General features: G+C 45.3%; 1 protein-coding gene and 1 long non-coding RNA gene across 2 annotated transcripts in view; both read right to left on the bottom strand.

Moving 5' to 3' along the window:
- The window catches only part of PPP1R8 (protein phosphatase 1 regulatory subunit 8), a 43,976-nt gene extending 30,600 nt beyond the window's left edge, over nt 1-13,376 (bottom strand). The window contains exons 1-8 of the mRNA XM_032132041.1: nt 13,239-13,376; nt 9,642-9,711; nt 7,747-7,846; nt 5,830-5,967; nt 4,912-4,955; nt 2,989-3,094; nt 2,470-2,542; nt 2,220-2,302 (exon numbers count right to left, since the gene is read on the bottom strand). Coding sequence (XP_031987932.1) covers nt 2,220-2,287 — 68 coding nt within the window. The 5' untranslated portion in view covers nt 2,288-2,302; nt 2,470-2,542; nt 2,989-3,094; ... (3 more) ...; nt 9,642-9,711; nt 13,239-13,376. The remainder of the gene's footprint in view (nt 1-2,219; nt 2,303-2,469; nt 2,543-2,988; nt 3,095-4,911; nt 4,956-5,829; nt 5,968-7,746; nt 7,847-9,641; nt 9,712-13,238) is intronic.
- A 1,860-nt stretch (nt 13,377-15,236) lies between these two features.
- Nucleotides 15,237-17,454, bottom strand: LOC116455183. Its single transcript, XR_004244325.1, has 2 exons — nt 16,999-17,454; nt 15,237-16,451 (listed from the first exon to the last, which is right to left on the bottom strand). It is a non-coding gene; the product is annotated as an uncharacterized LOC116455183 (long non-coding RNA).
- Nucleotides 17,455-19,737: the final 2,283 nt, after the last annotated feature.

Below are 19,737 nucleotides of genomic sequence, written 5' to 3'. Positions count from 1 at the left end.
CATCGGAAGAGATTTATTTGTCCACTAGTAAGCGACCAGCTAGTTTGTCTAAGGAGGTTGCACTGTGAGATTCTAAGTCAAAGAACATTCTCTCCTCAAGTGATGCATTTTGTGAAAAAACAACCCCAACCACACCCAAAAAATTTAAACAACACAGTTATGAGTCTCAAGGCTAAACTGACCAGCATGCAGAGATTCAAATTATCATCCATGCATACCCTCCTTGCCTCTCAAATCTGTAATAACATCCTTTTCTTCAAGAGAATCTATAACCACAGCCACCTGGAGACAATAAAACCATGGGGCAGATACTGGAGACTTTAGAAACTGCTGGATTTACATAATGTGACTTGGTGGTGTGCTGTTTTTGAGTGTCATTCTCATTCCAGTCCAACAAAGTTACCTACACATACAAAATGTTAAAGTTGTGCGACTTGTCAAAAACAAGACATCTCCAATTATTGATCACACTTCAGCATACAGCTGGGACAGGGCATAACACATTACAGAAAGCAAAACCACAAGATTTTAGTTACATAAAGCAATATAATTTGTATATTAACTGATAAATACTGTCTCCATGGGTCACTAATTCCAAATACTAGTTATCTGCACATTAGTTGCTAATATCTATTACTAGAAGGAGTTCCAGCTTGTGCTCTCTCAGGGTGGTCAATTCATCTCCGAGACTAGTCAGCCTGTTTGCTCTGAGAGAAAATATCTCAGCAGTGAGACTGGGTTCCATGGGAAGATTTCATGTTTTTGTCAGCCAGATAAGGAGTCCTATGATTATACAGGCCACAGCAAGGCCAAGAATCAGGATACAGATCTTCTTACGAGATTTCTTCTAATAAGAGAAAAAAAAAAGCCACTGACACCAGGAACACTTGAGGAAAAAGCAAGGCTACCATTCACATTACTAACTTGGGCGAACAAGAGCACTTGATACCCACAGTTATTTGAGAGAAGTAACTAGTGTGGTCTGAACGCTTTTATATGTTCCTTAAACTCCATGATTCTACAGATGAATATTGTTAATTTTAGGAGTTCAGTGGTCTGAGAGATGCAGTTAAGTCAAAATGTGACAGGTTTTGCTTCTCTTTTCTCTTAAGGAAAATACAAGTCTCAGAGAAGACCAAACCTTTCTAGCTATTTAGATTTTTCAGGTAATCCTAATCGAACTCCTGAGCAGCTCTCCGACACAATCTTCCCATGGCCACTTGGGCTTGGTGTTGCATTTGTACATTTTAAATTATTTCATGTACATGGACTTGGATTTTACAGCTTTCCTCACTTTATTCATCACAGGAAACTACCATCCATATACACCAAACATTTTTAACTTGGCATCTAAGGATTTGAGGGTAGTTATATATAACCACTTCCTTCTCCATCCAGAAAAAAAAAAACACATGCAAAACATGTCCAACAGCTCCCAAACTTAGATTTATAAATACCTCAGAACTTTGGTAAGGAAGCCATGGAGAGAGAGACTACTACTACACGCTGCCAGATGGTAAAGGCAACTTCTGACCCTTGCACTCAACAGCATTGGAGTTTTATTGCCTTCCAGTATCTCCCACTTAACAGCTTGGAAGAGTCCAGTATTTATCTTGTGTGGAAGCCTGAAGTCCCAGCAGTAATGGGACTGACTAAAGCAGAACCCTTACCCCTTCACAGAAGTCAGACCTACAGGGACAAGGATGCTGAAAGGAAGCTACAGAAAACACTGGCTACTATACAGCTGTGAGAGCCACTGCAAGAGATGTGATGGGACAGGGAGCCCAGACTATGGGATAGAAACTCAGCAGCTGGACAGAAGTGTTGCAAATCCTGGTCACCAGAAGTTACCTGAGTCTGGGCATAAATTTTTGCATATCAGTTTCTTGGCTGATATGTTTACAAGTTGGATACAACATCAGAATTTGTTCTTGTTTCTTCTGCTAACTCCTAACAACAACAAAGACAGGTAAACACTTAGGCTTGCAGACTGTGAAAGGCCAGACTCTATCTACTCTAAAGTACAAGGTGAATTTCAGTATCATGTTTTAGACTCAAGTGCTTTATATATTCCTTGCAGTCAATTTTGAGTGAATGCCAGCTTGCACGAGCTGGTTTTAATAACTAGTCTGGTGTGCTGCAGTCCTCAGTGTCTTGCTCAGCCTGTTTCATTATTGCTCAACTATACACTGACAATCAAGCAAGCACATAGAATTTACCTGATAATAGGCAGCTCTCTGTAACTGCTCACTGGCTCTTTCCACATGGACTTCTGCACTTTCCACATTTGCCTCTATGCTATCTATGGAAAAAGCAGGAGAACTCATTGCAAAATATTTCAGAGCTTCAGTGTTTAAAAATTATAACCAGAAATACAATATTTTTAATGCAAAATACTGAAAAATTTAATCCATGTACACAAAACATGTAACTGAATCAAGAAAAAACTTATTATCCAAATGCACTTACCAATCATATCTCCTTGGTCATGAATCATCATGGCTAAATCCTTAAATATCTGATTGACATCCAAAATGTCTGCCTGAAGACAACAGTTTAACAAGTTACAACAAACACTGCGTACAATTTTTTCTAATCCTCCCTCTTAGCACCTCTTCTGACCATCACTCAAAGCATCAGAATAGACACCAGCATTCACTGACTGAGGTGACTTGATGTTACCACCTTGGGATTAACAATGGGAGCCTACAATACTCCTGCTACTGAATATTTGTTTCATCACATTAGCAATTAGCACAATATGAACGCTGTAACATGAATTGCTCCTGCCATCTCTGAAGGATCACCAGTCAACACTGAGGGAAAATATACCTCCTTCAACAGGAGCAGGGAGATTATATTGGCATCAATCCTCTCTACAAGAATCTATTCCTCCACCATCAGCTCTCCTCAGCCCATCCCATTAATTAGCACTGCACGACTCCTTTATCTCCCAGTACTGTTAACTGTGCAGGATCGACTGGTCACCTCTAATTGCCTGATTGCGGTTTCTCTTTCTTTAATGAGTTCAAGGTCCTGTTCAGTTATTGCCACATCTTCTTCCTGAGACTGCATCTGATTCCAATCTTCACCACTAGAAAGAGAGGGAAAGTCAGTCTCTCCCTGACTGTAGGTACTTCAATGCTGCATTTTATGGCAAAATGAATTAAGTTTGAAGAGTTTTCTACAGAACAACCCTCAGGTTCTTGGCCCTGTCACTGTGTACAAGGGCAGGACCAATTTGTGACTGTTGTGACAATTGAAAAAAGGCACAGATCAGGCAATGTGAAGAAACTAGAAAGCAGTTACATGCATAGAACACTCAGTTCAAGAATGTAACAGTTATCTACAGCATTATAGAAGAAACCTGCTTATTTCAGTTCTGCTTTTTTTAAGAAATACTTGTACATTCCTTGCTTCTTACCATCCCTCCAAAAAGGAGAAATCAGGGTGAAAGTTCTGATAGAGAGCAGCCTGCAAGCACATTAACAGAACAGAAGAACACCTGACAAACCTCTGGATTCAAAGCTTCTTGCTTATCTGGCATTTGGAGATAAGACTACAGTGTTTTAGTATTTCAATTCATTAGTCTAGTAAGAACTTTGAATTAAATTACCCACCAAAAGAGGTATTAAAACTCAAGTAACTCTGCATCCCAGTCTACCCCTCTCCTGATGAGCTGGTTCTTCACAACTGCTGCTGAAGTTACACCAATTAGAGTGGAGCCAGCACCTATAATACAAGGCCATCTCTATGTTCAGCTTAAAAAGTTCTTCAAGGGCAACATCTCCATCTTTTCAATAGAGAAGTGCACCAGAAAGCATTGTACCAGTCCAGTGTTCGGTACAACACTAAATATAAAAGTGCCTAAAGAAATGAAAATAAACTACATGAGTAGGTCAGACACAGCTGACCATTCCAGTAATTCAGCTCTGAGATGACCATAGGGTCTGCAGATCTCAAAAGCAGAAGTTTCTGACACATAGCACACAAGAACAGCTTTGAAAGTGGAATAGCTGCTGTGTGCCATCATCTCTCACTGTGCTAAGAGCCTCTGGGTCCCACTGCTTTAGTGTGCAAGGCCTTCAAACCCATCCCAGCACCTGCATAACTGAACACCTGGGGTTTCACCCCTGCTCAGAGTGAAAGCCCAGGGCTAATGAAGGGACACACACCAAGCAGCTGAGCAGATGAAGGGCAGTTTGCAGAGGGAGGGTAAGACAGGTCACCAAGGTCTCTTGATTCAGAAAGTGAAAGGATTTATACAGACAGGGCCAACAGATTTCAGGCCAGTTGACACATTAATCACAGGTACTTCTGGAGGGGCTCAGACTCTCTTTACCACACTGTAGAGTTGATGCAACATTTTACAAAGCCGTCTACCACACAGGCACACTGTTACTGCAGAAGCAGTACAACTGTCTGACAGGTGACAGTAATGCTGTCTTGTTGTGCACATTCTAGGATTAGTTTGCCAGTGCACAATGTCCAGGACTTCTGAATTTTTGGCAGCCTCATCTGCTATTCTGCTGTAGCTTCAATTGGGCTGCTAGAGAACATCTAAACCCATGATATAAATACACAGCACTCTGTGGAAAGAGTCACAGTGAGTGAAATCCTGTCTGGTAATCTTGTGTTTACAGGCCTGAACACCAGGAGCTCCAGCTGCCACATCCTAAGGGCACTACTATTCCCCTCAGGGTAATAATCACAGAGTCTGTACTTAAGGAGGATAAAATACTGTCATATGCAGTTTCTTACATAGTATATTACATGTGCTGTAATAATTGCTTTTCAACTCTTTTTGCTTTGCATCCAGCCAGCAGAGTCTGGCCTGAATTACAGTAACATACCATACCATAAAAACTTTAGTTATATGTAATGAAAACCTCAAGAGTACAAAGTTATTACCTATCAAATGAAACAAGCTGTTCTTCTCTGAACCGCTCATCAGCCTGGAAGAGATAAAGGAGTCACTACTCTCACAGACTACCAGGACCATGCACAAAATCACCAGCAGTATCTTGAAGACCAAGGCATATACTGTCCAGAGAGTTCCTGGAGAATGCCACTGTCACTGCAGCTTTCAGATTAAACTCAGGTTATGTAAGATTAGTTTTAGCTTCATCTTTAGATTTAATTTTTAGATTCAGATTGTCTCTGCCAATCAGAGGCAACTGAATGATCAAAAGCAGCCAGTCCAGTTCTCGAATCAGCTGTCAATGTCTGTAATCTCCTTTCCCAACATGAAGCAAAAAATTTAGAGCATAATCCAATGGATAAATGTGTTTCCTTGCAGAAATTAAGAACGCAGAACTAGCAGAAAGCCCTGAGGCAAAAGGAGAGAAATGCTTTCACTGGCCATTTTATTATGAATTCTTAGTAGCCACAGGGGTTTGTCAAAACGTAACAGTGAACATACATTGGAGATATTAGCAGGACAGAAGCTATAGGAATATAAAGCAACACAGTGTGAGTGTAATTTAAGGTGTGTTAAGCTTCCATCTGAACTCTTAAAATTTATAGCATAGGGCTGACATCAAGTGAAGAGCAGCCTGCAATACTTTCCTATTCACTATACTTTGACTTCCCATCTCATCTCCTGCAACATTTGCAACTACCAGGATTCCCTCCCTCCTCCATACTGACACTGGAGCACACTGAATTGAGAGGTTACTTCCAACACCTGCAATAGCAAAAGTACTGCACCAATGCCTCAGCTGCACTCAGTAAGGTGTCAGTAGACAGGTATGAGGTTGGAAGGCAAGTACAAGATCTCTCAGAAGACTCGTAGCTCACTATATCACTCCAAATTCCCATAATACTTACAGAGATACGGGAGCCAGCTCTCGCCCTTGCTATGGTCTCTTTTTCCTTCTCTGACACTCGCCTCTGTACTGCCTGGAAATTATTTAAGGCCGTGGAGAAGTCATTCATTAATCGTTCTTTCTGAAGCCTCTGTTGGCGCTGAAGAATTGAAACACAAACAAGAGTTTAGACATTCCCATTCATTATAAAGTGACTGTCAGACCCTTAGAAAACCATCATAACCACAACAACAACAACAACAAAGAATGCTGGCATTCAGTGATCTTCTGGTGCCAGCGGTCTGGGGCGCTGGATAGAACAAAAAGCCCACCATGTTTTAATTCCTTAAACCAATGCTCCATGCCTTGCCAAATGCAGGACAGTTTTGTGCAACAAGGCTCTCCAATTTCAATCTAGTTTTAAAGTCTGAAGTATGCCATTACTTTTATTCTAATCACATTCCAATAATTCACCACATTTAACTACATACCATTTGGTTACCTACGGTGCTTTTTCCCACCATTCCTTCACTTAGCCAACCTCATAGTACTTAAACTTCTCATAAACACAGGAAACCCCACACTTCCAGAGCTAATGACAACACCCACTGTCCCAGTCTCCTAAGGTGTCTCTCCCAACCATGCCACACTACAAGCCTGTTATTATTAGATCAGATAACATCCTTAGTCCTGATAACCATTTCAGTTTATCTTTTCTCCAAATACATTAATTGCAATAATCCTTTTCATCCTTGTTTTACAATATCAATTTATTTAGCCTCCACAGGACATCTTCTTTGACTGTTGTGACATTCCAGTAATGTGAAATAAGAAGTTGTGGAAAAGCTTGTCCCAAGGACAATGCTAGGTCAGGTCCTATGTTTTCTGATAGAGAGATTTGCAACAGCTGGCTCAAACTGTGGGATTTCCAGGACTGTAATCCTGCAATGAGCTTGTACCAATTCAATAATCATTTCAAGGAAATAAATATTTTCAATTATTTTTTTTTCTATAAAAAGCCACTACAGCAGCCTCATAATACATTGAAGCTTCCATCTGAACCCTCTGGAAGCAACAACCCTTCTGCCAGAGCAGATCCTCAGCATTCTGATTCCAGCTCCTGCAGATTTTGACTGAACTTTCCGTGGGTTACATTCAGTGAGATGCACATGACAGGATTTTGTTCACCACAGAAGATTAACTGAAAAATATTTGCTGAACAAACCAGCAAAACATGGCCATGCTTCCAACTGACATATAAACCTTAAATACAGAATTAGACCAAGACAACATCTGCTGACCCACACCCCCAGATCATCCTACAACAGTATCCCAAAAACAGGCAGTGGTGAATTGACACTAGCAGCAGAGGACTGTTCCTTCCCTTTCCCACAGGGAGCAGGAACTCAAACTATTATTTGGTAAGAGACAATCATAATCTTTGCCTCATCATATTTTGCTTTATTCAAATATAAGCAAAGTGAGCCAGCTTCCCCTACCTGCCCCCCCAATAAATCACATGCAAGAGAAAGCTTACTGGCATGCTCACATTTCATACTGATAGGCAGTGTGCTCTGAATTCTTATCCTAAAACACTACCTTGCACCACCAGGCGCTTTGTAAACAAGATTGTTTTTCAGAAATTTACTCAGAACACCAGAATTGCACACTGAGTTCTCCCCAAACATTTAGGGCCTCTTATTCTCATGTGGGAAAGTTTTGTACCTATTTGCTCCTGGGAAACATAGCTTTCCCAGTGTCATATAAGCAGCCAGGATGCAGCCAGCTTAATGAGCTTCTCTATTTCACCATCATCCTTCATTTCAAAATGCTGCTGTCTCTTCAGCTGTGCCAGTTCAGGATTTGTGAGGTTGTGGTCTACCCTAGATTAATGAAATGAGTCATCTAGAAGTATGTCCAGAAAATTCTGCCTGCCTACCTGTTCAGAAGCAGACAGGGGAAGTGGCAGAGACCCCAACTCCTTCAGATATTCATTGGTCTCTTTGGCAAGGCAGTTTGCAGAGTGCTGCAGCTGTTGTCTGAAATAGAAGTTCAAAGGCAATTATACAAGATCTACCTAAAAAGCAGCCACTGAGCATTTAGTGTCCAGAATGATGACTAAATAGGGGTTCTGAGATCACACAGCCTTACAGTAGGTTTTTTCCAACCTAAAGGATCAGAGATGTACTTTGTTTTTTTTTTAAATCAACTTGACTCTGGACTACATTTTTAAAAAAAGATTCAAATAACTTCTTTGCTCCCTGCTAACTAGTATAATTCAGTAGCTTTAAAAATATCTTTTTCTCCAATGGCATAAGAGAGAAACAACTTTATTTAGTGAATATAATACCTCTTTTAGGGTGAATTCCTTATCATACCAATCAGTAACTAACTCTTCACTTGACAACCACCAACTTCATTGGTTAAATGTACATTTGATAAAAGTACAGAGACTCTGATATAAAATTCTTCACTTTTGTGAAAAACGGTGGTCAGAAAGAAGAACAATCCAGCTTCTACTTCAGAATCGCAAGGCTTTCCCTTGAGCCTTTATGGTGTCCAACAACATTGCAATATGAAGCTATTGTTGTGAAGTATCTAATACTAATATATAAAAACTATACTGTAAACTAGGAAAAAAAATACTAAAACCAGAAGCAATTTCTTTTGCATTCAGTGGGTACAAGATGCTTAAGTGAAAGTCACTTACTTGGCCCAACAGACACACAAATCAAGGCATTCAGGTACCATTATTGTATGAGCTGTATATGTAAACTGAACAAAACATCCATGCCTTTTGTTAAGTTTGTATGGCAGCTGACAATTTGTGGGGTGCAGCCACTCACCCCAAAGAGGAGAGATTATGCAATTTCTACAGTGATGTTAAATCGGCAGGCATTTGTTTGGTCACCAGTGATTAGTTCTTTAACCTACTGATTAAACAGAGATTGAGTCAACTGAGCAGCTCAAGGAAACAAATCCCTTTCTCTCCCAATTGGACTCTGATCTCATCCTTCAAATAAAGTACGTATATCTTCCACCACAAGTCATGAACTTATCAAAAAATCGACATTATAAAAACCAGAATAATTGTGCATTCAGAGATTCAAGGTACTGTCACATGAATAGAGTGGAAGAAAGTACTTTGAAGTTTTCTTTGACGACCTCAAAAATTATTCTTTCCATAACGTGCTATTTATGCTTCACGAATTTGTAAAAGATGCTCAGACACAGAGAGCCCCTGTACAGTCTCTCCAGGGGTCAGTTTGAACTACACCTGTTTAAATGTCTTCTACATTGTCCCCCACTGGCATATTATTCTTCTGAAATTACATGTGACATTTTGGCTGCTATATATGATTGCTAATCTTTCTGCTGCCTAAATCGATCTGTACTACAAGCTACTTTTTCACCAGTTATGGGGCTTCCTTACTGTTTTTCCTTACTTGTCTCATGTGAGGACCAAATACCCGGTATGGCATTCATTTCTTCTAAACCATGAGTGAAGCTACTATGACTACTCCTCAGAGGACAGCTAATGCTAATGCATGGCTGATGTACTACTGCTTTTTAAAGAAACTATAGAAAAACTATATAGAAACTATAGAAAGAACTGTTCCTACTTAGAAGTTTTGAATGGCTTCTCCAGAGTCCTGCAGAAACACCTTAATTTGTCCAGTAAACTACTTAATGCAGCTAGTCATTCTGGGTTTGTAGGACTGTATTAAATTTATCTAATAAAGCATCTCCCCAAAGCGAGTAACCCACTTTCCCTAAGAACACAGACAGAAATGGAAGAACATCTATACCAATGTTTGCTCATTTAATACTCACAAATTTTCCTGAAGCTTGCTGGAATCCTGCTTGGTTCCCAGCTGGCTCATCAAATTCTTTATTTGAGCAGCTGAAGATAAAGAGATCACAGGATGAGTTAGTAAGACAAGTTCAAATATATTTTATTCCTTCTTGAATGTATTCTTTTAGCTTTCCCCAAAAGAAAGCTAAAAGCTAAATTTATTTCAATGTCTGACTTAACCTAGTAAGGCAACACTTAAATTCTTTGCTTTAAATATATACAAGTATTTATTGGTGGATGCCAAGAGGATGTGGACCAGACTCTTCTCACTGGTGTCCAGAGACAGCACATGGGACAACAGCCACAACTGAAACACAGGAAGTTCCATCTAAATATGAGGAAAAATTATTTTGCTGAGAGGATGACAAAGCCCTGGAATGGGCTGCCTACAGAAGCTGTGGAGTCTCCTTCCCTGGAGGTATTCAAACCCTGCCTGGATGCCATCCTGCACAACCTGCTTGGGGGGAACCTGCTTTACCAGGGGCTGGACCAGATGAACTCCAGAGGTCCATTCCAAACTCAATAGTTTTGGGATTCTGTGAAATGCAAAGTGTATTTTAAACATCCCCACCTATACATGATCCAGCCTAACAAACTAACTTTCAGACAAGAAAGTGACAGTGAGGCATAGGTACCCTGAAGAGAAGTCAGTGGAGCTAAAAGCTTATGCACGCCTCTTCCTCAACCTTTTTAGACCAACTAACAGAGCTGTTTCTACCAGCCTTGCTATTTCAGTATTTTAGGCTATCACTGCTGCAGAATAACTTCACTATGCTGTGTTGCCACTTTTACATTATTTTAAAGTTACTTAAATTATTAGTGCTCTGTTAAAAAAAATAAAAAGAAAATGACAAGTGTTGCTATTAGTTTCAAAAAACTCCCCCAGACCTGCATTTTTCTACTCATGATAGTCCAAACCTTTCATAATACCGGCACAAACAGTCTTTCAAGAACAACAGATAGCAATGTGCACCTCACAGTTGGCCTTTGTCAATTCGAAATCATGTTGTAGCGCAGAGAGATATTTTAGACCTCCTTCTCCCTTATCTCCAATGTTTTCCCACTATTTTCCTTGTATAGGCACTCTGATCATGAAACCACACAATGAATCACATCAAACCATTAATCTACCTGAAAAGCAAGTACATTTTCTCTTCCCACTCCCTCTATCTTAGAATACTTCTTTGACAGATCAAGAAGCTGATCCACTTTATTCTGCAGCAGCACAGTTTTTATCAATACTGACATGCTGGGCTCAGCACTCATAACAGCAGCACAAAGACTGATTGTCCCAAATCGATCATGAAATCTATACTGTCGCATCATGCAGTGAGAGGCAAGGCCAAGGAGGAACACCGTAATACAGTTCCACAGGCAACTGAATTGAACTGAATTATCCCACAAGTTTAACAAGAGTTTCTTCCAATTCAGAGACACCCTTCTGTGTAACTTCTACTTTCAGCCCGGAGCCTCTGCAGCTGAATAAATATGTTGCTGGAGAAGCATCTGATCCCTACCACGGCCACTTCTTTTAAAGGGATGTCCAGTGGCTTATAACAAGTGCATCTCAGCTAAAACTGCAATATGAGTTAATCAGTAATTAGCCAGTAATTAGCTTTTACATCCACCAAGTGTATCCTAACCTAGAATTTCAGACTTCTATTAGGTTATACAGTGAAGAGCTGGTTGGCAACTCCTCGTATACTGAGCTTGGCTTCCAGCAAGCAAGACTGCACATATTTCACAGCTCTGTCAGACACAAGAAGGTCAGAAAAATTCATAGTCAAGCTGGTGACAAACGGCACACGGACTGCACTCTGAGTGCGGATGCTGAGGACTTGGCAAACAGCATTTGTGCCATAATGTCCAGGCACTCTGGGACTTATTTTTCTCTGCATGGGGAGATTCTTGCACAGTCCCATTTGCAGGCCAGGCAATGTGCTGTCTGTCCTGCCCTTGCCAGGTTCAGCAGTTTGCTTTTCTTAGTTTATCTCAGCCAACAGCAACACACAGTCTACAGAAAATGAGAGGAAAGTGTCTGGGAAATGAAAGGAAGAGGATGGAGCTCTTTGTTCTTTGGATAGGGGATATGTACCAACACACGGAGCCCCCTCAGTCAACAGCTTTCTGTCTCCAAGCCCTTTTAATTTCAGGCTGTAGAGCCTTCCACATACTCACTATCTGACAGCTAAGATTTCTTGAAACACTTCAATCTTTGCTCTAGCTGCAAGACTGTTACATTACTGAGCAAACAACAGTTTAGCCAGCTCAGGCCACCGGTTTTCTGTACATTTTGTGTGAAATGCTCACTCCACAGACTCCCCAAAGAAGTGAATAGTACTCAGCTGTGCATACTGTTTGCTCTTTTCCTTATAGGGAAGAAGAAATGAGGACAGCCTTAAGGCTTCAATATATCTTTTTCTCTTAGGCTTGAATGGAAAGCTTTTATACAGTGTGTAATAAAGTTAACTACTGTAACATTAATGATGTTACAGATATTCTGTGTGTTCCCACCCACCTCGATAAAACTGTAAGGCTATTTGTTTAATTTGAGATAGGCAGCACATGAAGATAGGATGGCTGCAGGTCATGAGACAGCGGAAGCCTGTCCTATGAGAGAGAGAAGCTGAGCTGCTTAGAACAGGAGGCTTAAAGAAATGCTGTGGAAGGGAGAAAGAAGGAGGGTAAAGGAAAAAATAAAAAGAGGACAAAAGGAAAAAAAACTCAACACGCCATGCTATTTGGCAAACTTTGAAGCAATTTAACAATGCCTACACCAAGGGGAAATGAACATGACTGAACAAAGCATTTTCAGTAACATAAATAGCTTTGTATCATCAGAGAAGTCATCAACTTTCTAAGGAACCAACACGTTCAACTGATCTTGCCCTTAAAAAAATTGCATGGGCACTCAAACAATTAATGTCTCTTTTAGCAAAGACTGTATCCTTAGGAAGCATTTTATCAAAGACTCTTCAGGACGTGACTGCTTTTATGAGCAGCATTTCAGGGATCAGTACTGAGATTTCTATGATTATCATACAATATCGGTAACTCTCTCTAATGACAACCACGCGACCAAGAAACTGCAACACCTTAGGCACATCCTGCCCGGGAGCAGGACGCTGCGAGCACAGCGAGGGGGGAAGCCGCACGTTCTCATCCCCATTCGAGATCCCTGGGACAGCAGCTGCTCCCGAGCGCGGTGACACCTCGGGCTCCTGTTGCCCCCGGAGCCCCTCACTGAGGACATCCAAGGCCAGCGAGCGGCCGGACTGGCCGTAGTGCCACTGCCGCAGGGAAGGGGACGCTCGGTGACAGGGACAGACACTCACCGAGAGCGCCCGCAGCGTTCACCCCGCCCTGCAGCCGGGCTGGGCATCACCGCGCCCAGCACCCGCCGTGTGCCCGGCCCGGGGGGGGAGCCCGCCCCGAGTCCGCCTGCCCCGGGCACCCGTGCCCGGAACCGCTCCAGGGAGCCTCTGCCCACCCCGGCTCCTGCCGCACCCCCGCGCTCCCGGCCCCGGGGCGCTGCCGGGCCGGGCCGCCCCGTCCCTCCCCGGCCGCGCACTCACTGTACTGCGCAATGCGCTGCACGTTGCCGCTGCATGTCTGGATGATGCCGCCGAAGTCCCGGGGCGGCGGCGGCCCCCCGGGGCCGCGCGGGTCGAGCGGCCCGTACGACATGGCCGGGCCGGAGCGGAGCGACCGCGGGCCCCGCTGACAGCGCCCGGCCACGCCGCGCCTGCGCGGCCGCCGCGCCTGCGTGCTGTGGGGGGACTGAGAGCGCGGGCAGCCGCGGGCGCGGCCGGCGTGAGGGGTGCGAGGGCTGGAGTGAGGAACCAGGGAGTCGTCAAGAGCTCTGGAACATCATGCAGGCCCACCGTCCACCCAGCACTGCCACTGTAACCTCTAAATCACTAAAACATCACTCGGCGCCAGATCACGTCGGCTCTTGAACATCTCCAGGGGTGGTGACTCCACCACCTCCCTGGGGATAGGAAAGATGTATACTAATGTCTTTACAAATAATTTGATGGGTGAAGGTATGGGTGTAAACATCTTTGAAATGGGCCTTAATATCTCTGCTGACTTTGGGCAGCAGCTTTGTTGCAGCTCCCAGACAGCTTGGCTCCTCAAATAGACAATGGTCTGAACTTTGGGGTAAAATGACAGGTTCAAGGGGGGATATGTGGTAGGCAGTTCAGGAAGGCTGTACCTTCTTGGTACCTCAGCCGATGGGGAAAGGAAGAGGGCAACATGCGGCCGGGAGCTTAGGATCAAAGGAGGCTGCACTCTCTGAAATCCCGAGAGAAATCTGTGCTTGCACGTGCCCTGGTGGACTCTCTCCCTTTATTCGAATAAAGTTGAAGGACTCCTCTGTCTCTTTTTTGGACATAAGCCTCTGGCGTTTGTGGATTTTCCCGACTCTGGGCAGCCCCTTCCAATACCTGAGAGTGAGAACATCTTTTCTAATATCTCATCTGAATCTCCACTGTCTCAGCTTAAGGCCATTTCCTCCTGTCCTCTCACTGCAGGCACAGCAGATGAGACCAGCACCCACCTCACTACAACCTCTTGGGGAGTTGTAGAGAGCGATGTCATCCCCCTGAGCCTCCTCTAGGCTAAACAAATCCAGTTCTTCATAAGACATGTTTTTCTAGAGCCTTCACAGGCCTTGTTGTCCTTCTCTGCTCACGCTCCAGCACCTAAATGTCCTTTTGGAAGTGAGGGGCCCAGAACTGATCACAGTACTCATGGTGTGGCCTCACCAAGGCCGAGTGCAGGGGCAGAGTCCCTTCCCTGGCCCTGCTGGGTACACTGTTCTTGATACAGGACAAACAACCTCAGCCAGGGTGAGGGCTGGAGTGACAGCCTGGCCTGGGGTGAGGAGGAGCCGTGCTTCCAGTACCGAGCAGTCCCACCAGCAATAACGCAAATGCTTGCAAATCAAGAGTAAAGGAATTTAAGAGAAGATCCCTTTCTGCTCCCTGCTGCAGGAGTTGTAGTATTTTAAGGAAAGTACATCCAATCTTTGAATAAAAAACCTGGGGTCATGCCCTGTAAGAACTTAAGAAGTCAGTGTGAGTAGAATGTAAATATTTCTTTGAGAAATGCTTGATACAACAACAAATTTCTAATTCCAGAAGCATCCACAACAGGTCAAAATGATGGTAAATATGGAGCAGGGCCATGGATGAAACTTGTATAATAGAGTAAGAGAAGGCTCCAGGGTGACCTTATTGTGGCCTTCCAGTGCCTGAAGGGGCTCCAGGAAAGCTGGAGAGGGACTTTGGGTGGAGGATGGAGGGACAGGACAAAGGGGAATGGCTTCCCACTGTCACAGTGCAGGGTTAGATGGGATATTAGGAAGAAATTCTTCCCTGTGAGGGTGGGGAGGCCCTGGCACAGGCTGCCCAGAGAAGCTGTGGCTGCTCCTGGATCCCTGGAAGTGCCCAAGGCCAGGGTGGACAGGGCTTGGAGCAGCCTGGGACAGTGGAAGGTGTCCCTGCCCATGGCAGGGGGTGGGAATGAGATGAATCTTAAGGTCTCTTTCAACCCAAACAATTCTGTGACTGTATAAATAGGTATTTATTCAACTTGATGCACATGGGCAGTTTGTTGAAGCTGGTTTGATTGAAGCAGCCTGGAGGGAAATATTTTCACATCCTGAACTGTTAAAACACTTGTTCAAATTCAACAAATCTTTGGTGAGCACAAATAGGGTTTATTACAAAGAAGGCCAGCATTGGAGAGGGCACCACTTGGGACAGCAACTAATTTGAAATAGAATGTAGTAAATCCCAACAGTACTACACATTTTAGTGAGGCAATGCATTTTACTCTGTTTAAGAGCATTAAAAAACTAGAAGTTGCATTAACAAACTGGAATTTGCTTTCAGCTTCAGAAGTATTCTAGAAGAAATAATGCTCATTCCTCAAAAATTATATTCCTAAGGAAAGCTTTGTAAAATAAATGGAAGTAAAAGAAACGTGTAGGGGTTTTGGACTGCAGTAGCAAGTAATTTGGACTGCAAGTGGTCTCTTACATACACTAAATAAACAAACTATTGTCAGGAGATGAAAATACACGTTAAAGAAAAGACGTTGCACTTTAAAAGTGGAGCTTTATCTCTTGACAGAAGGCTACTGGAAAAATCCAGATCCCTGTCTTGGTTGCATTGGATTCATGCTTCCTGAAGATATGTAATGAGGCTGGAATTGTTTGGCTGCAACTGGATGTACAGTATGTTCTCCTGGATGAGCTGTTCCTCTGAAAGGGTGTCCATGTCAGTGTGGTACGTTTGTGGTGATAAAGTCCCACACTCCTCCCTTGCTTTGAAGAATAATGACACTCATTTGTAAGAAGAAGAGATCTTTTTCTTTCTCTTTTGATCTGCTTTTTCAGTGTCACCTTAGAAGAGGTGACAGACACAAAGCCAGTTGCTTGAAGATGGGCATGCTTTATTGTGCAAATTTCTGGCCTAATAATTTGCACACAGTATTGTTTGGCTGAACAGCACCAGCATCTTCTCTAGGTGCTTTTGTGCCCTGGAAGTTGGGGTTTGGTGAGGGTTTTTTGGGAAGGTTAATAAAAACGTTAATTCTAAAAGAAGGAAATGTCTGGGTCATGATTTCATGGCAACATGGACTGACCTATGGGGGAGGAAAGGAGCACAGTTCAAGCTTCATGCTGGCTATTTCCCACTCTATACACATCCATCACCAGCAGGCAAAATCAGTCTGCATTGTGTTCCTGGATCTCCCAGCTCCAATTCTGTCCATCCCTGTAGAAGAAGTAAAGCCTGGTTATAAGAAAAAGGTTTACAGTGGTTTTAAGTTGAGGGATTTATTCAGTGTTAGAAGAACCAATTCTTTAAATGCAGAATTGCAGTATCTTTTTTCTCACGCTTCTTCAATGAAATGGGACCAGCTACAGAGAAATGAATCCTGCAGACAAATGAGCAGTAGAAGAGGAATGACTCACAGACCACCGAGGTCACTCTAAAGTGCAAGGCAGTTCACGGCACATGCAGTGCAGGGTGACACACAAGTCCTTCACCTGCACTTGCTGCTTCACAATCCCTTTGGGACTGCACCTGCACTGCATTTCTGCCTATGGACTCAGCAGTGTAGATTCATCCTAAAAAAAAATTCCCCAGCCCTCCAGGAGAGATTAGTCCTTTCTCAGTGGCAGATTTCTCCTGGGACTGACGGGATCATTCTCCCCCGAGAAACTGTTGTGGGTAGCAACAGAGGGTGGCAGCAAGAACATATCCATGTGAGATGAGCAAGGATAGGCTGGATCACACAGAGTTATCTGCACTGCATTACCATAACAGAAGTCACCAGCTTGCATGCTGCTGGCATGAATTTAGGGTCTTTCTTCTTCATGTGCTAAGTCCAATCATAGCAGAAAACAACTAGCAGGTCCAGAGTGCCTGTAATGCCTGTTCATGAGAGTCTTCAAAAAACTTCACCGAGATAAATCTAATTTGGATTTGCTCCCAACTCCACCACCCCGCTCCCCGAACCCCGCACCCAGCACTCAGCACCTGGCACCCAGCACCTGGCACCCCATATCCCGCACCTGGCATCCAGCATCCTGCACCCAGCATCCACCGCTCAGCACCCAGTACCTGGCATCCAGCTCCCTGCACCCCACACCCCGCATCCACTGCTCAGCACCCAGTACCTGGCACCCAGCACCCCACACCCAGCATCCACCGCTCAGCACCCAGTACCTGGCATCCAGCTCTCTGCACCCTGCACCCACCACTCAGCACCCAGTCCCTGGCTCCCAGCACCCTGCACCCCGCACCCACCACTCAGCACCCAGTCCCTGGCTCCCAGCACCCTGCACCCCGCACCCACCACTCAGCACCCAGTCCCTGGCTCCCAGCACCCTGCACCCCGCAGCCAGCACCCACCGCTCAGCACCCAGTCCCTGGCACCCAGCTCCCTGCACCCCACACCTCGCACCCACCGCTCAGCACCCAGTACCTGGCACCCAGCACCCTGCACCCCGCACCCATCACCCACCGCTCAGCACCTGGCACCCAGCTCCCCGCACCCACCGCTCAGCACCCAGTACCTGGCACCCAGCACCCTGCACCCCGCACCCATCACCCACCGCTCAGCACCTGGCACCCAGCTCCCCGCACCCACCGCTCAGCACCCAGTACCTGGCACCCCGCTCCCCGCTCCCCGCTCCCCTCACCCCGTTCCCCGCTCCCCGTTCCCCTCACCCCGCTCCCCGCTCCCCTCACCCCGTTCCCCGCTCCCCGTTCCCCTCACCCCGTTCCCCGCTCCCCTCACCCAGCTCCCCGCTCCCCTCACCCCGTTCCCCGCTCCCCTCACCCCGCTCCCCGCTCCCCGCTTCCGCAGCGCTGGGGCCGGACCGGGCGGTGCTTCTCGCCCAGTACCGCGAGGGGGCAGCAGCGCCCCGTGGGAGTTCCCGGGTGGCCCCGAGTGGTCCCGGGGGGCCCCGGGTGGTCCCGGGTTTCGGGGACCCTTCCTGCCCACGCTGGCTCTGTCAGCACCCCGTGCCTGTACGAGGGCGAGGTCACCGCCGATGGGCCCCAAGCAATCGCTCCGCAGCACCTGGGCATCCCTCTTCATTTGGGGACTGCTATGCTGGGATCGGAGGACAGGCTGATCACACCCTGTCCATACTCTTTTCTGCTTGACACTGGCTACTCCAAAGAGCTGACTTCAAGATGCTGCCTTGGAATTGGACCCAGCTATATACAGGGCTTTGCTTCCCCTCCACTCCTACCAATGGCATTCCTCTCCTGTCCCTTCCAACCCCTTTGCACTGGGCATAAGAATAGGCCTGGGTTCCCAGGGATGAAGACAAACGGAAAAGTCAGGGTGTGCTTTCCAGAAAGTGCCAAGATTCCAGAAACTGTTGTCTTCACTAGAGAGGTCTGAGAGCTATTCTGAGTTAGACAAAGTCCGTAAAGAAGTTCCCGTGGGGCTCTGCTGGGCTGAGCTGCCCAGTTCTCAGAGCAGAAGCTGCAGGCTCCCTCCCATTGCTCTGTTGTTGCCAGTCTCACACTGGCAGAGTATTCATCTGTTTTTCCTCTGGAATACCATGTATTTTAGCCCGTAGTCCAGCTCAGGTGATTTGTGGAAGTGTGGTAATGTTCTTTAATGAGAGGCTGTGCCCTCACACCCTGGGCACTATTCCAGCATACTCAACTCCTCTTGTTCTTCTGAGATCCCAGGTAACCCAGGTCAGCAGTCCAGAAATGAGGTCCCTGATTGCACATCCTGTGCTAACGAGCTTGTCTTCTGCCTGGTGGCCACATCAAAACTGCCACAAACATTTCTGTGGAGGATGTGACTCAGGGTCTCCTGCCTGCCTCCCCGTTGGCTGGGGGGACCCCAGCTGTGCCCTAAATGCTGGAGCTTGCTGAGCACATGGAGGCAGGTTTTGCATGGGAAGATAAGGAGGGCTTTTTTCAGCTCTGAAAGCTGTTTATTCTTTACAGCGTACTGACACCAGAACGGAAAGGGCCTTTTCCTGAAACTGGCTATTTATAAACAGCCTGTGGTGCCGAGCCTTCCCTTGCAGGGGGGCAGGGACTCTTGCAGCTTTTCTTTTGCTGCCTTGAGCTCACCCAGACATCCTTCAGACAGGAGTGAATAGAGCAGGTCTTGCTGCCCATCTGCTGGAGGCATGCTCCGGTACCGACAGCTTGTAGTAACTCTTTGGAAATGTCAGACTCCAGTGAGTACCTAATTCAGCCCTAAATCCCTTGCAGTTGGTGCTGTTCACAGCCCTGAATTCTTACAAAGGCTTTGCAGGAGAAATTGGCCATTTGTGGCAGTCGTGCCTTTAAATTGTGACACAGCTGGGCTTGTCCAAAGGGACATGTACCTCTGGTGCATGGGCAGAAATCAGGAGCACTTGTAGCTCTATCTTTCCAAGCTGCTGAACAGTGCAGTGTTCACTGCATCCACACATTAGAGGTGGGATTTGGCTGCTCCAAGATGCCTAAAACACAGCCTTGGAGCCTTGGCTAACTTTGCTTCTCTGTTGTGTGAGTCAGCACATGCAGGCAGCCG

Source organism: Corvus moneduloides, chromosome 23 (genome assembly GCF_009650955.1).
Source record: "Corvus moneduloides isolate bCorMon1 chromosome 23, bCorMon1.pri, whole genome shotgun sequence".
In the NCBI taxonomy this organism is placed as follows: Eukaryota; Metazoa; Chordata; class Aves; order Passeriformes; family Corvidae; genus Corvus; species Corvus moneduloides.
This window is presented reverse-complemented; position numbering and strand designations above follow the sequence as displayed.